This window comes from Trachemys scripta, chromosome 1 (assembly GCF_013100865.1).
Source record: "Trachemys scripta elegans isolate TJP31775 chromosome 1, CAS_Tse_1.0, whole genome shotgun sequence".
Lineage (NCBI taxonomy): Eukaryota > Metazoa > Chordata > Testudines > Emydidae > Trachemys > Trachemys scripta.
This window is the reverse complement of record NC_048298.1, coordinates 138,910,085-138,926,854: the sequence shown is the minus strand read 5'-3', so window position 1 is coordinate 138,926,854 and position 16,770 is coordinate 138,910,085. Positions and strand designations below refer to the sequence as shown.

Genomic DNA, 16,770 nt, shown 5'->3' with positions numbered 1-16,770 from the left:
ACCTGTTTTATCCTGTAGAATCTTGATTGATTATGCATGACCATTATGATCTGTTAATCACTTTGTTTACTTCTGTGTATAAATATTGATGCTCACCCCTAATAAACTTGCCACACTTACTCTGAAGCCTTTCAAGCTAAGGATAGTGTGAGCCCGTTGATCAACGAATTGGTGTCTGGTCTCTGACAGATTGTGAGCCCCATACCAACTCCGCACGAACTCGGGTGCTGGAGAGGTGAGTGAGGACTTGCTTTTTTACCTAACAATTTGGGAGCTCGTCCGGGATTTCCTTCTGGTGCGGTGCCTCTGTCCAGTGGTCAGACCACTCATATACGAATTGGCAGGCGCCACGGGAGATTTCTCCCAGCCAATTCAATATTGAGGGGTCGTGTACTGGACAGCAGGGTAAACACCAGTTGGAGGGCTCCTGTCAGACACCATGGGTCAAGGGATTAGCGTGCCTCTTGAGAGTCCGTTGGGGATTGTAAATAAGTTATGGAACGAAGGGAAACTCCCAGTACAGACAAGAATGTCTAGGAGGAAGTTGTACACACTGTGTGTAAGGAATTGGACTGGGTATTGGCCGACCCGGAGATGAGGTGGCCTTCGTATGGCTCTTTCGAACAGGCTGCCTTAAGAGGAGTAAGGAGCCAGATCGAAAAAGACCATCCGGGACAGTTATGTTACTAGTTTTGTTGGGACACAGCAGCAGAGTTGTGGAAATCTTTAAAAATTATGGCAGTCAGGTATTCTCCCGAGAGTGAACCCCCTCCATGTTATTTCGATGAAGGGTGTAAACCACGGCGTGTTTTGATTTGTCAGTTGGTCCCCACTGCACCTGCCCCTATTCCTCCGCAGGGGGACTCTCTCCAGGGCACAGAGGGGAATCTGCAGGACTCCAGATCGGAATCTCTGCAGAGGGATAAGGGGGAAATGGAAGGGCACACCTCGGGAGAAGTAATTACTAGGAAAAAAATCAAGCAGATGCAGCAGGTTGCATACCCCTCCCCTGGGGACGCCCAGAGGGCCCGGTCGCATCCGCAGATACTTACACCAGGGACGAATACACCCCTGCACCACCAGCTCAGCCCATTCCCCAGGCCTGGATCAACTACGGGCAACAGCAGCAGCTGCACCAAACTCAGCCTCCTCAATGACGGTACCCCGGGGGCGAAGGCAAACAATGTGATGGTCTTATTTCCTTAATGTCTTTAGCCGGCTCCTTCCTCACTTTCTCCCCTCCCAGCAAAGAGCCTCGTCTAACCTTTTCAGTCCAAGGACTGCCTGTCTCCTTCCTCATTGATACTGGAACTACTTTCTCTCTTTTAAATCATGCCCCCTCTCCCTGGCTATCCTCTGAGGTTAAAACTGCAACTGGGGTGGAGGGCAACCCACAGTCTCTGGGACTCCCTTTGCCTCTAAATGTTATTTATGCTGATAAATGTTTTTCTCACCGTTTTCTTTTTCCCCCAGCTTGTCCGATCCCTTTGATGGGCCGGGATTTACTCTGTAAGCTTGAGGCTACTTTAACCTGCACTCCTGAAGGGGTAGGATTATTGATGACAGTGTTAGGAGATTCGGCCCCAACTCAGGGTAATTGGGAAACCCCCACATCTCTCTCCCCTGACCTCACTGACTTGCCTTTAACCCTCTGGGGAATTTCTGACACTGATGTTGGCCTGCTCCTTTCGGCAGAGCCAGTAAGGATTCAAGTGAAGCCCTCCTTAACCCCCCCGTCAGTCCCTCAATACCCCCTGTCGCTGGAAGCCCGGGAGGGCATCCGCCCCATTATCGAGGGATTCATTGCACAAAAGCTAGTCCGCCCTCAGCGCACTCCCTGTAACACCCCTATACTGCCTGTCAAAAAGCCTCCTAAAAAGGACGGAGACCCTATTCGTTGGCGCTTTGTACAGGATCTACGGGTTGTTAATCAGTATGTGGTCCCTCTTCATGCAGTAGTTCCTGATCCAGCTACTATCATCAGCCAAATCCCCTGATATGCTGAGTGGTTCACTGTTATTGACTTAAAATCAGCCTTTTTCAGCATTCCTGTGCACCCAGACTCTCAGGATCTCTTTGGCTTCACCTGGGAGGGACAAAGTTATGTCTGGCAACGACTTCCTCAAGGCTACAGAGACAGCCCCACGATTTTCAGCCAATGCCTCCACCACGACTTGGAAGGCTTCACCAGTCCGCAGGGATCCACGTTAGTCCTATACGTAGATGACATCCTATTAGGTAACCGCGAAGAAGCTGCCCTCCGCATCGATGGTAAGGCACTTTTATTATACCTACACACCAGAGGCCACAAGGTAGACCCTAACAAGATTCAGTGGGTCTCACAGAAGGTCCGATATCTGGGCTTCCTGTTAACCCCAGAGGGGAGACAAATGGACCCAGTCCGCATAAAGACTATCCAAAACTGCCCTCTGCCAAACACCAAGAAACAACTTCGAGGTTTCTTAGGATTAATTGGCTTCTGTCGCCCCTGGTTGCCGTCCTGCGGGGAGTTAAGCAAACCGCTCCACCGACTCACTGCTAACCTTGCTCCTGACCCTTTGCAGTGGTCCCCGGACACAATCCAAGCCTTTCAGTTACTCAAGGACAGTGTGGCCTCCTCCATGTCTCTCCGCCCCCCCAATTACAGCAAACCCTTTCACCTTTTTGTCCACGAGAGGGGCGGAATTGCTAGTGGCATCCTTACCCAGCTGAGCGGGCCCCACTATTTCCCGCTTGCTTTTTACTCTCAGCAGATCGACCCTGTTGCTCAGGGAACCCCGGACTCTGGCAGCAGCTGCCCTGCTGATCACAAAGGCAAAGAGCCTGACCCTGGGTCATTTTACCACGGTTTGGACCTCTCATGCCTTGTCAGCCCCTCTGCGTAGGGACACAACCCAAGTCTTTTCGGCCCATCGTCAGCAACAGCTAGAGGCCGAACTCTTAGAAGACACTAACCTAATTTTTGAAAGGTGTGGGCCCCCTAATCCAGCTACCTTGCTTCCTGACCTGCCAGTCCTCCAGGATCAGCACGACTGTGTGGAAGTAGTTTATAGCATCTTACAGATAAGGGACAACCTGTTTGACGTGCCACTGGACAACCCTGATTGCATCCTCTTCTCAGACAGAAGCTCCTTCTATGTTGATGGCAAGCGTTTCACCGGTTATGCAGTCACCTCTGAATGGGACATTCAAGAGGCTGCCTCACTGCAGGCAACTGGGGAGCCCAAGCCGCCGAACTCTATGCCCTGGCCCGAGCTTGCCAGTTGGCCGCTGGTAAGACCGTTACCATTTTTACTGATAGCAAGTATGCTTTTGGAGTTGTGCATTGTCACATCCACCTCTGGAAGTTTCGAGGTTTCCAGACAGCTGCCGGTAAACCCATTCAGCACCTCCCCCTCATCCATAAGCTTTTGGACGCCCTCCAAGAACCCTCGGTCCTGGCTGTAGTTCACTGCCGGGCCCATACTAAAGATGATAGCCCCGTCACCCGTGGGAATGCCCTGGCTGACGCCTCCGCCAAGACGGCTGACGTCTTACCCTTAGCCATGCCCACGTTGGCTATTGCAGCCTCCTCCTTTACTCCACCGCACCCCGTACCAGTACCCGCTGCTGAACTACAGTCGTGGGAGAGCCTCGGAGCCACTCTGGTCAAAGGGACCTGGCTTATGCCGGATGGCCGAGCCTGCCTCCCTCGCTCCACATACCCCGTGGCAGTTCGCTGGCACCATAATAAGGGGGGTCACTACGGCATGCACGCCCTTGTGGACACCATCGCTCGCTTTTGGTATGCTCCAGGCATTCAACCCTACTGCCTGTCAATAGTGAAAGCATGCAGCACATGTCAGCGTAATGGACCTGCTCCGCCTCTTAACAAAATTAAGGGTGGAAGACCTCCGCCTGCTGCTCCATTTCAACATCTTCAAATTGACTTTGCAGATATGCCAAAGGCTTTTGGGAAAAAGCACCTCCTTGTTTTGGTTTGCCCTCTAACTTCCTGGGTCGAAGCTTTTCCTACTGCTAATTGTACTGCTGCCACAGTGGCGAAGATTCTCCTTAGAGACATTGTACCCCGTTTTGGCATCCCTCTCGTGCTTGACTCAGATCGCGGACCTCACTTTACTGGTCATGTCCTTGGCCGTTTAGAACAAGAACTGGGCATTTCACACTCCTTTCATACACCCTACCACCCCCAGTCTAGCGGGAAAGTTAAGCGTATGAATAGGAAGCTTAAGTTTACATTGGCTAAATACTGTCAGGAAACAGGGTTAAAGTGGCCTCAGGTACTTCTCTTGGTCCTGTTTCACCTTCGTACTCGCCCAACCTGTGTATTGGGATTATCCCCCTTTAAACTGCTCTATGGACACCCCCCTTTCAAAGGCGGGGCGCTACCACGTGCTGATGTTTCACTATTGGGAGGGGATCATATGACCGCATGCCAGTTTCTCTCCCTACAGGCTCGCCTCCGTACCCTTTGGAAAGCCTCGCAGTTTTCCCAGACCGTGCCGCTGGAAGAACAGATCCACCCGTTCCAACCAGGGGACTTCGTCTGGGCCAAAAAGTTCGTTCGTGGCGACACCCTCCAGCCAAGGTTTACTGGACCCCACCAGGTTCTTTTAACAACCCAGACTGCAGTGTTCCTGGAAGGACGCAAATCCTGGATCCACCACTCCCACGTCAAGCCAGCCATAGTGGACCACAGTGACGGACCAGCTTGCCACCACTGAGGACTTGCCACCACTGAGGACACTGCCTCTGACCAGTGGACCAGCTTACCTCTTTCAGACATCAGACTTAAATTGACTCGGAAAAAATGAGAGGACCTTTTATTCTGACAACTGTATGTTTTTTATTATGCCTTTTTAGTTTATTTTCTGCTTATGAAGATAATGCTTTTATTAGATATTCCCACGAGGTTAAAACTCGTATTTTAGGAAATAGAAGTAATTGCTGGGTATGTACTCAATTTCCAGTAAATGCAGAACAGGGACTCCCCTTCACACCCATTCCCCTGACCACTGCTAATATGACTTGGATGCCACCGGCTAGAGTAAAAGATCCAGTCCAACACAATCTTACATGGAACAAAACAGGAGTGCCAATTAACAGATATCTCAGGGTAACCAATCAGACAGGATCACTGTGTTTTGTTAAAGAAAAGGGGTCAACTTTTGTGGGAACAAGTAAATGCAACATGTATTTTAATGGCACCGCCTTTAGTAAAAATCTTGGCTTCAAGCCTTGCGCATCCCACTTATCCCATATGTGGATCCCTCACCCCGATCCAACTTTTTCATGGGTGGGCAAGCCTTCAGAGTCAGCTTTTAAGAAGCCCTGCTCAGATCACGAGGGTGTCCAACTAATTGCTAAGGGACATACGATTGCCTTCTACAACTGCTCAAGCAGTACTACACTGCCCTTTGAAAACACCACTACCAAATTGTGCCTCTGCAGTTCGCACAACGACCCCTCTGCGTTACCAGGGGAACAGTGGTCCAACGGGTGGTGGGTTACCTCCTACTTTGAGAAATGGAATACCCGAAACGCATTGTATGGAACATACTGGGTGTGCGGGCCCAAAGCTTATTACTTTCTCTCCCCTGATTGGGCAGGGTCATGTTATTTAGCGTGGCTAACACCGCCTTCTCGCATCTCCCTCACTCCCCCTCATTTTCCCCACGTTCGTAACATCCGTGAAACCTTCAGAGATATTAATATCCGTGATGGTTTGTCGTGGCAGCGGTGGGCTGGTCTCATTAGCTTGAGGGGTGATGTCATCCATCTACAGGGACTACTAGAATCTTTAACCAATGAAACTGCGACCCTATTTGAGAATCAGGCCGGGGAAATGTCCCAGCTGCGCCAGTTAGCTTTGCAAAACCGAATGGCTTTAGACATAATGTTAGCAGCCCAGGGAGGAACTTGTGCCCTCATAAATGAAGAATGCTGTGTTTTTGTAAATGACACCTACTCTGACACTTTTCAACGTACCAAACATCTAAGGGAAATGGCTAAGAACTACTCCTCTGGCCAGCCACCTTATGATTGGTGGGGAGCCTTATGGAATTGGCTGCCTGGATTTGGGTGGGTTAAAAAACTCTTGGTGGGTATTGTTGGGGCCATAGTAATCCTTATAATACTGTGTTGCTGTATTCAGTGTGTCCCCTCCCTCATAGACTCATGTGGGTCAGTTTATTCTTTTCCTACTTCAGCCAAGGGCCTTACTCTCTTCGAGTTGGCCCAGGCTGAAATTGCCAAGCGGCCCTTGGCTCCTTAAAATGGGGTGTAGCTTTTGGTAAATAGTTATCCCAAAGCTACAAATGGAGGAATGTTGAGTCTGAACTTTTGATGAGCTTAAACTTAACCCAGACTTGATGTCTCTGTCTGAACTTTTAATCAAAGCTCTGACCTGCGAACTACTCATGACACCCCCCTCCCCTTAAGTAGCCATCTCCCCTTTTCTCTTTCTTAATTTACATTTTTAACCTGTTTTATCCTGTAGAATCTTGATTGATTATGCATGACCATTATGATCTGTTAATCACTTTGTTTACTTCTGTGTATAAATATTGATGCTCACCTCTAATAAACTTGCCACACTTACTCTGAAGCCTTTCAAGCTAAGGATAGTGTGAGCCCGTTGATCAACGAATTGGTGTCTGGTCTCTTGACAGATTGTGAGCCCCATACCAACTCCGCACCAACTTGGGTGCTGGAGAGGTGAGTGAGGACTTGCTTTTTTACCTAACACTGGGACTGAAAGCCTCTGCTTTAGGCATATCTGGCCCCCACCCAGCTGCTAGAAAGGTGCTGGCTCACAGCTCCCCCCCCCCCCCCCCACACACACAGCCTGAGCTGTCAGCTGTGAGCCCCTGCAGGGCAGAGTTTCACAGTAGGGAATCTAAAAGCAGTGAAATCCATATTCTTGAGTTTCACAGCTGCTATTATTTCACATTTCAGCTCTGGCTGTCTGCCATGGGGGGAGGGGTGGTTCACAGCTGGAGCCCTCTTCCCCCTGCCCTAGGGCTGATAGCCCAAGCTTTGAGCCCCATGTGGGAAATCACAACTGGAGCCCTGCCCCCACAACTGAGAACCAGGAGCCAGAGAAGCAATGTGAAATAATAGCAGCTGTGCAACTGACAAGAATGTCAATTTCAGCACTGGTAGGCTCCCTGCAGTAAAACTGAGCCCTGCCTGTCAGCCCCAGGGTGGGGAGAGCTCCATCTGTGAGCCCTGCTGCTGTTTCCCAGTGAGGGATTGGTGGGGGTGTGGGGTGGAGGAGAGCCTCAGCCCAGCTGAGGCTAACAGCCCATGTAAGTAATACAGCATGTGTAGATATAATGACATTGACGTACACACTATGCCTCATGTGGAGGTGGTGATGTCAGTGGAAGCAGCATTGCCAGGAAGAGGTTGTCACTTTTCACACTGATGGGTGTTTTGCTGAACCAAAGGGCTGATTCTGCCCAGGAGAGGCGGGGTGCAGCAAAGGTCAGCTGGGGGCTCTGGCAAAAGCCAGGAATGGGAGAAGTAGTGAGGAGGAAAGGGCAGCGCTGACTGAAGTGACTGTTCACCACTGATTGCCCCAACACCACTATCGGGCAGGGAGGGAAGCCCTGAGCTGGGGGAGGGGAGCTGAAACAACAGCTCTGAGGCTACCCAGGCTGTTGAATAACCAGCACTGTGGAACAGAAACCAGAAGGAAGGAAGCAGCTGCAGAGTAAGGCAGTGTAAAGTGGCAGTTGCATTCCTGATGCTCAGAGGAGCTATACTGTCCCTCTCCAGCTCCATGTGCACTCCATTCCAGGCCACAGCCAAAGCCCCAGCCCTGGGCTAGATGCCCCCATTTCTTTAACCCAATGATAAGTGTCCAGTAAATTAATGGTCTTGGTGCCAGGCTGAAACTCCAGGCTGGGGAATGACAAAAGGAGATAGCGCCACAAATGGCCACACTGGGTCAGACCAATGATCTGTCTAGAGCTGTAGCCGGTCTTCCAACAGTGGCCAGTGCCAGATGCATCAGACGGCCTGAACAGAACAAAGCAATTGTTGAGTGATCCATCCCGTCATCCAATCCAGTCCCAGCTTCTGGTAGTCAGAGGCTCTGGGATACCCAGAGGATGGTGCTGCATCCCTGACCACATTGGCTAATAGCCATTGATGGACCTATCCTCCATGAACTTATCTAGTTCTTTTTTGAACCGTTATACTTTTGGCCGTGACAACATCCCCTGAACAGCAGCTCTGGCATCACTTTGCCGCATACCGTTAAGGTGGGGTGTGGAGACAGAGACTCTCTGCAGTAGCGCTCTACTCTGATCCTCACAGATACTTTTCACCAGTCAATTGCCATCTGTGCAGCACTGACAATTCTTTAGGAACCATCTGGATCTCTGCCTGCTAGTGCCCCTCTCACTAGCACCACATTGCACAGCTGCAGGGCCGATGGGCAACTCCTCCCCCTCTAGAGTGGACAGTCTACAAAAAGAGAGATTCAAGAGAGCTGCGGGGGAGCTGCTGCAGTTCCAAGCTCTCCCAGCCAGCAGTCTGGAGCAGATCGTTTTAACTGCCCTTGGAGTTTTCATCACTGTATGGAAAACAAAGGGGGGGATCCTTAACAGGCAGAGCCCCACTTTCCTGTCAAGTAGCATGGGGCTCCTACAGTTCAGCGGCTCACCATCCCCATTAATATTTATGGCATTTCCCTTTGAGGCTGCCCTTGAGTTGGGGAACCTACCATCGCAGCGTTCTCAAAAGAGGAAAGGAAAGTTCTAGTCCTTTTCCACATGAAGTTCCAGAAACTGAACTCATCAGGACTGACACCGCCCCCAACCCTTTCAAGAGCCTAGAATCGTCATACTTTAACCCGACAGCCACCCAAATCTAGCCATAGCTTTTTGGCCATTGTGTTGTGGCAAGGCCAAGCCACTCATACTGCAACTGAAGGCCCCATGGCTAAAACAAGCTCCAGCCCAGCTGGCTGCCTACAGCTCAGACAGCTCCCCTGTAGAGCTGACATTTAGTCACAAGCAGGTCACTTGTAAATGCCAGAAGCAGAGGTCAAGAAGTGGCCAAATAAACAAAGTCCAGAAATAGCAAGAACAAGGGGCTGTTTTCTAAGTCCAGCTCTACTGCCTGAGGCTGATGAGTTGCCTGTTCTGTGAAATGGGGATAATACTCCCAGCATGCACAAGGTGCAGAGGCAGGAAAGTGAGTTTAAGTCCATAAAACTCTGCTGTGTCCGCATGGTTAATTTCAGCCAACCCTCTCCTCCCCCGCAGGGAAAGCTAAACAGGGCCCAGAACACTGCGAAACTCCACTTAGGAAGGAAGCAGCTTAAATATTGGCACTATACAGAGTGCCCAGCAAATGTCCACCCTATTCCCCCTGCAGCAGGAGATGGGATGGGAGATCCTGTGTAGGCCTCCTATAGGAAAAATAATAAAAGGAGACCATTTAATTCAGAGGTTTGAGAGGAGCAGAGGGACCAAGGGGGCTCACCATCCTAAATCCAGTTTGTGCTGAGCAAGAAAAGCAGGGAGAGGGCTGTATTAAATACAGCTCTGTTTATCCAGCCTCCCAAGCTGCATGCTCTGCAGGAAGTGCTCACAGCAGCAGTCTTGCTGTTGTGGGGCTTTTTTCATCCTCTTGGCTCATGCAGCTGAAAAGCCAGTGGAACCAGCTCTGTGCACGTCAAGTAATGGAGAACATATGTATAGATGAAGCAGGTGTGAAACTTAGATAAGAGGATGCTTAGGAAGGGAGATGATGAAGCAGCTTCTAACCATGTAGGTCTTGCTATGAGCTCAGCTCCAGAATGTATCAGGCTGGGATACAAGAGTGACCCTGCCCAAGCGTGCTGGCAGGAGAGCTTCATGCATTAGTTACATCCATCACTCCCCCTAACACAATGAGGGTTTCACATTCCATCCCCCCTACCATCTTGGTCCTGGTCACTGCCACCCCCAAGCCCCTCTTCTAAACCAAAAGAAACGCAGAACTCATTTTCCACACTAAACACACCTGGGACAAGTTTTGGTTCTTTTTTTACTTTTACAAACTTTTGAAAGAATCACTGAGCAGATAAAATTATGTGATCTGAGAGCCCAAAAATGGCATGAGCCCCATGAAACCTCCGTTCAAGAGTTTTCCCATGGGGAAGGAAGGGCTGGAAGAGAAATTAACAAGAGATTCATTGAACTGGAAGCTAGGTGCTGGTACCAAAACAAAGGCCTCACAGTCTTGGCAGACACAGCAGTTACGATTCTAGTCCTATAAAAATCCAAGCACTAGCAGAGGCAGCGTGTGAATAACAGGTCCCCAAGGGCTCACACTGCCCGCCCCTGCCCGAGTTTAAAACCACCAAATGGGATTTAATAGGACCCAAATGAAGCAGGAATTAAACTAGCCAACTGGTGAAGCCCAATGGCATAGATGGCTCCCAACACTGGGGATTGGGTACCAGCTTGGCCATTGCATTGGGAATTTCAAAGTAAGTGAGAGAGAACAATCAGTGAAAACTAACAGGCACCAGCAGAGGGCCCAGGCAGAGGGAGAATCTTGGGTGAGGGAAGATCGCCAAGGTCACACACACATCTTGCTCTGCCAGTTGGTGTGAATGGTTCTAGCAGTTTCATTTCTTCCCTGGTTTGGTCAGGAGGCTGTCACTGTGGGGAGAGAGGAATGAGACATTATAGTCTGGAAGGCACACATGCAGGGGGTACAGTTTAACTGCTGATCCAGCCTGACATTTGGAAAAAAGTTGGCCTCCAGCCCTGGCTTCACTAGCATGTCTCTAAAAGCTCCATGAGCCCCCTGGGAGAGGTAAAAATTCAACCCATTTTGCAATGGCAGAAATAAAGGCAGAGGGAGGAAATGACTCAAGATCACACAACTAGGCAAGGCCACAGCGGAAACAGAACCCAGGAGTCCGGACTACCAGGCCCCCTGCTAATGTTAACCCATTAACTAGGCCCCTGAAGACTGGCGGGCCTTCCCCTGTGTCACACGTGGGATTCAGCAGGGGGACAGACTCTGGGCCCAGGAGATCACCATAAACACTAAGTCTTTGAGGGCATGGAGGGAGTTTCAGCCTGCTTGGAGAAAGCCTATGGAGAAAGGGATCCTGTATGGAGAAATACCCTCCCCTTCACCCCCCTGCAGCAGCCAAACACACCCACAGCATGCAATTCCCATGCCAACTGCCTCCTTCTATGATCCCACCCCTCCTCAGTCTGGGCTCTCCACGCCACCTGCTTGTCTCCTCCACTTTCAGGAACCCACCGTGATCCCATCTTGGCCTGCACTGACCATGCTGCTAAAACACTGATTCACCACCCATCTGGCCTCCAACCTCTCTCATCCATCCATGGTATTATCTCACTCCCATTACCCCAGTATTGGAGGACCTCACAGCGTGATGTATTTGTCCTCACCACACTCCTGAGAGCTACGGCAGTGCTATTAGCCCCATTTTACAGCTGGCCTACATCCTCATAGGTCTTTAAGCACCAAACTCCCACTGACTTGCCCAAGGGCACACAGGAAGTCTGTGATAGGGCAGAGAGTTGAATCCAAGTCTCAGGCTAGTGCTCAAACCACTGGACTGTCCTCTTCCATATGGCATACCCCCCTTGCTGCCTGAAACTCGGCGATACCCAGCAGCCGTGCCTCCCATGTGATGGAAAAGGGCTCACACAAAGTGATCTGTGCCTTACCTTCCTCTGCATGTCAGGAGAGGCAGCCAAAAAGAGAAGAGAGAAAAACAATTAGATTTAACTTGATTTGAATCCTGAGCTTTAGAAATATAAGGAAGGCCCTCTCGTGCTATCCATGGACTCACCCCATTCAAGAGAAATGTGATTCAGCGGGACAAAGCTCCAGAGGGGTATCTCTGGGGCTCAGAACACCTTTCACTCCCTCTCTATGTGAATGTTAGTTTGGGGGAAAAGGAGGAATCCATCTTCTGGAGCTATTTGGAGCCTCTATGACACCACTGCCCCCCTTACCTGGTGAAGCCCTCATCCTGTAGGTTCAACTGTAAGTTATCAGCTGTGAGATACACGCGGTTCTGCGACGCCGCAATCTGGAAGAGAGACCAAGTGAGGGCAGGGTGGCTGCAGTGGGAGCGAGTTCACAACGGGATGGAGTGAATGAGACCCCTCCACACAACTGCCACCTTGCGCACACATTTTTGAGTGGGACAGACTCTGTGCTGTTGAGTGTAGCCTGAGTCCTTGGGAGGGGATGATGTGTTAAGGGGCTTCCAAGAGAGGTTGGGGAATCCCCATCAGATTAGCAGACACCTGTGAGGGATGCTCTAGGTTTACTTGCCCCTGCCTGAGTACAGGGACTGGACTAGATGACTTCTCGAGGTCCCTTCCAGCCCTACATTTCTATGACACCTGCTAACTGAGGCCTTGATATTTGAGGCTGCACCAGTTAAACGTTAAACTCCGTTTAAACACAGATTTAGTTAATCTGGTGCAAAGTCATGTGTGGACATTCTTAGTCTAATTTAAACCTGGTTTATGTTGATTTACCATAAATCAATACAGAACTGGGTTCAGTGAACCAATATAAGCCATGCTTACAACCAAATTAGGAGTGTCTACATGGAGTTCTGTATTGGTATAATAGCACATCTTAGTTCAAGTAGTACAAGTTTGAATAAGGACAAAGCCATGTCCCACATCCAGTGCCATCAGATTTTGAGAACTAGTGCTCATTCCAACTTCCCATCACATTGACCTTTGACCCCCAAGCAGGCATGTGCCCACTTTCCCAGACCGCAGGGTACTGGGGCCTCTGGGTGGTTGTGGCTGGGTATGGGGTGCTGAAGTTTGATATAGATCTGGCTTTATGGTGGGGGGGGGGGGGCAGCTCCTCCCCCCCCCCCCAGATCACAGATCAGTACAGACAACCCCCACCCTGACCAGAAGGGTGGGGGTACAAAGGGACAAGGTCAGGAGGAAGCAGGTCACATTCGCCTTAGACTCATCACATGGCCTCTGGAATGGGTGTGGGGAGTGCAAACAAGTTAGTGAAGGGGAATGAAACAACCCTAGCCCCCTAACTTACTGTTTTGGAGATGTTCTGGGCAGCTCGGATCTTGCGCAGCTTGATATAGCCTGGGTTCTTGCTCAAGGCTTCACCAATGTGAGGATGACAGTAAGTTAAGGGGGAAATCTACTAACAGACCCTCACCCAGCTTCCTCCTCCTAACTGAGTGTCACCGGATTCTCTCTGAAACAATGCTCACTGAATCAGCTTGACCTTTGACCTCATGGGACAGCACAAGCCTCCCCAAGCCAAAGGCAATGGGACTGAGTGGCCGTAGCTGGAAGTTTGACGTAGATCACGTAGGTATCAGTTGGGAATGGAGGCTCCAGCCGATCACCAAGATCACAGGCCAATGCAGACAGCCCCCATGTTCTGCCCAGGGAAGGGGGACAAATGATAGAAGAAGGCAAGTCACACCTGCCTTCAATCCATCACATCGCTTCCAGTATGTGTACCGTGGGCTGAGACAGACTCCCAGAATCCCTATGTCCAGCACACCTCCCCGACCACATCCACAGGGCATGAAAAAGATATCATCTTGGCAGCTGTGGCTTCCCCCTCTGCCTGGACAATCTTCTGCTTCTGTTCCTGCTTGGCCTTCTCCACCAGGAACTGGGCTCGCTGGGCCTCTTGCTGGGCTAGGGAGGGAAAAGGCCAAAACCAGAGACATTAGAACCAGGTTCCTTCCTTCCAAATCCTATGGCAGGATCTTTCCTACAGTCTATTCCCTGGAGCTCGTACTTCTCAGGACCTGAAGTTATGGTATCCCGGGCCCTTGCCCAGCTAGTCATTTACTTAGATTGTCCATTTTTTGACACAGGGACTGCCAATTTATGTGTTGGCAGTACCTAGCACAGGGAGGCTGGGGCCCCTGGGCACAACCACAATACAGCTACAAACATTAATAGTCAGGAACTGAGCGTAGCTCTCTGAAGCAATGGGAACTCAGGCTTGCTGCAGGAATGGAGAATCTTCTAGTCCATCTTCCATGACCAAGCACTTTCAAATGCTGCCCATCAAATACACAGGTTCTGGATGCTGACCAAAGGAGCCAGACTTCGGCAAGACCTGACTGTGATTATATCCACGTGATGTTAGTGCTATTCTAGACAAAACTTTCGGCACTGAATTTCCTTATATGAAAAGGAAAGGAATGGAACTGCCTGTGGCTAACGGTCCCAGTAGGATTCCAGAGTTCACCTGTCACAGAGGCAGATGGGCTGAGGATTCCAAAACAGAAGGGTCGCTCCTGCAGCACTCATCCCCTAACACTGTGCTGAGGCTTGAGGGCAGCACCAACTCACCCACTTGCTTAGCCTCAACAGCCGCTGTGTACTCGCGGCTGAAACTTAGCTCTGTGATGGCCACATCATCCAAGATGAGGCTGAAATCCTTGGCTCGCTCTGTCAGTTCCCGTCGGATTAGCAGAGAGACCTGAAATGAAAGAGTGGGTAGGAGGGGCACGACTAACTCACAGATCTCTTCCCAGTTACCATTCCCTCCAGAGCATCATTGCCCCCTCCCCTTCAACCCACTTCCTAGGGACCCTAGTTCCCAGTATCCTAGGCGATAAGGAGAGGATGCTTGGGCAGCACAGGACCCTTGCATAGGAACCAAAGAATTGCCAGACCAAGATCCACGGTCCATCTAGTCCAGTACCCTGTCTCTGACAGTGGCCAGGGCCAGCTGCTTCAAGGAAAAGTATAAGAAACCCTGCAGCCAGCAGATGTGGAAAACTGTGACCATGTTAGGTTTCAGCCTGGTCTCTAATAATCATTGATCCTCTTCAACTCTGAAGCATAACTTTTAACATCCCTTTCAAAATGTGTGTTGCCATTAACTAACTCTGGATAGTCCTGATACCTATATGAATAGCCACTCTCTTTCAATCCTGCTAAATTCTTGGCCTCAGTGACGTTCTGTGGCAATGATTTCCTCAGTTTAGTCACTTTCAATGTCATTGAGAGTCTTCCTTGTTCTTGTGTTCTGAGATAGGGAGAAGAGAAGTTCCTGATCTCTTCTCTACAGGGGTCATTATTGTGTAGACTTGTGTCCCCTGTTAGGTCTCCTTTCTAAGGAAACAATCCCAATCTTTTTGGTCTCTTCGTTTTTCCAGGCCCTTGATCATTCTCATCACTTCTCTGAACCCACTCCAGTCCCACAATATCCACTGGAGTTGGAGTGACCAATACTGCACACAGTATCCAGAGAAGGCTGCACCAGTGCTTCACCACCCTCCTAGTGAAATAGTGTTTCCTAATATCCAACCTGGACCTCCCCCACTGCAACTTGAGACCATTGCTCCTTGGTCTGTCATCTGCCACCACTGAGAACAGCCAAGCTCCATCCTCTTTGGAACCCCCCTTCAGGTAGTTGAAGGCTGCTATCAAATCCCCCCTCATTCTTCTCTTCTGGAGACTAAACAATCCCAGTTCCCTCAGCCTCTCCTCATAAGTCATGTGCTCCAGACCCCTAATCATTTTTGTTGCCCTCCGCTGGACTCTTTCCAATTTTTCCACATCCTTCTTGTAGTGTGGGGCCCAAAACTGGACACGGTATTCCAGATGAGGCCTCACCAATGTCGAATAAAGGGGAATGATCACGTTCCTCGATCTGCTGGCAATGCCCCTACTTATACAGCCCAAAATGCCGTTAGCCTTCTTGGCAACAAGAGCACACTGTTGACTCATATCCAGCTTCTCGTCCACTGTGACCCCTAGGTCCTTTTCTGCAGAACTGCTACCTAGCCATTCGGTCCCTAGTCTGTAGCAGTGCATGGGATTCTTCCATCCTAAGTGCAGGACTCTGCACTTGTCCTTGTTGAACCTCATCAGGGTTTTTTTGGCCCAATCCTCTAATTTGTCTAGGTCCCTCTGTATCCGATCCCTACCCTCTAGCGGATCTACCACGCCTCCTAGTTTAGTGTCATCTGCAAACTTGCTGAGAGTGCAGTCCACACCATCCTCCAGATCATTAATAAAGATATTAAACAAAACCGGCCCCAGGACCGACCCTTGGGGCACTCCGCTTGAAACGGGCTGCCAACTAGACATGGAGCCATTGATCACTACCCGTTGAGCCCGACGATCTAGCCAGCTTTCTATCCACCTTACAGTCCATTCATCCAGCCCATACTTCTTTAACTTGGTGGCAAGAATACTGTGGGAGACAGTATCAAAAGCTTTGCTAAAGTCAAGGAATAACACATCCACTGCTTTCCCCTCATCCACAGAGCCAGTTATCTCATCATAGAAGGCAATTAGGTTAGTCAGGCACGACTTCCCCTTGGTGAATCCATGCTGACTGTTCCTGATCACTTTCCTCTCCTCTAAGTGTTTCATTATTGATTCCTTGAGGACCTGCTCCATGATTTTTCCAGGGACTGAGGTGAGGCTGACTGGCCTGTAGTTCCCCGGATCCTCCTTCTTCCCTTTTTTAAAGATGGGCACTACATTAGCCTTTTTCCAGTCATCTGAGACCTCCCCCGATCGCCATGAGTTTTCAAAAATAATGGCTAATGGCTCTGCAATCTCATCTGCCAACTCCTATAGTGCCCTCAGATGCAGTGCATCCGGCCCCATGGACTTGTGCACGTCCAGTTTTTCTAAATAATTCCAAACCACTTCTTTCTCCACAGAGGGCTGGTCACCTTCTCCCCATATTGTGCTGCCCAGTGCAGCAGTCTGGGAGCTGACCTTGTTCGTGAAGACA

The 16,770-nt window shown here is 50.1% G+C and overlaps 1 protein-coding gene and 1 non-coding gene across 5 annotated transcripts in view; both read right to left on the bottom strand.

Moving 5' to 3' along the window:
* Positions 1-10,025: 10,025 nt before the first annotated feature.
* PHB2 (prohibitin 2) overlaps positions 10,026-16,770 on the bottom strand; it is a 12,130-nt gene continuing 5,385 nt past the window's right edge. Inside the window, exons 6-11 of one of the 4 annotated variants that reach the window (XM_034786980.1) lie at positions 14,364-14,493; positions 13,594-13,697; positions 13,078-13,155; positions 12,006-12,082; positions 11,715-11,741; positions 10,026-10,664 (exon numbers count right to left, since the gene is read on the bottom strand). In XM_034786980.1, the coding sequence (XP_034642871.1) occupies positions 10,631-10,664; positions 11,715-11,741; positions 12,006-12,082; positions 13,078-13,155; positions 13,594-13,697; positions 14,364-14,493 (450 nt within the window). In that variant the 3' untranslated portion in view covers positions 10,026-10,630. Of the gene's footprint in view, positions 10,665-11,714; positions 11,742-12,001; positions 12,083-13,077; positions 13,156-13,593; positions 13,698-14,363; positions 14,494-16,770 lie in introns of those variants that run through there. The other 3 variants (XM_034786971.1, XM_034786990.1, XM_034786999.1) reach the window with 3 other exon arrangements.
* On the bottom strand, positions 12,749-13,004 carry LOC117871416. Its single transcript, XR_004644225.1, has one exon. It is a non-coding gene; the product is annotated as a small nucleolar RNA U89 (small nucleolar RNA).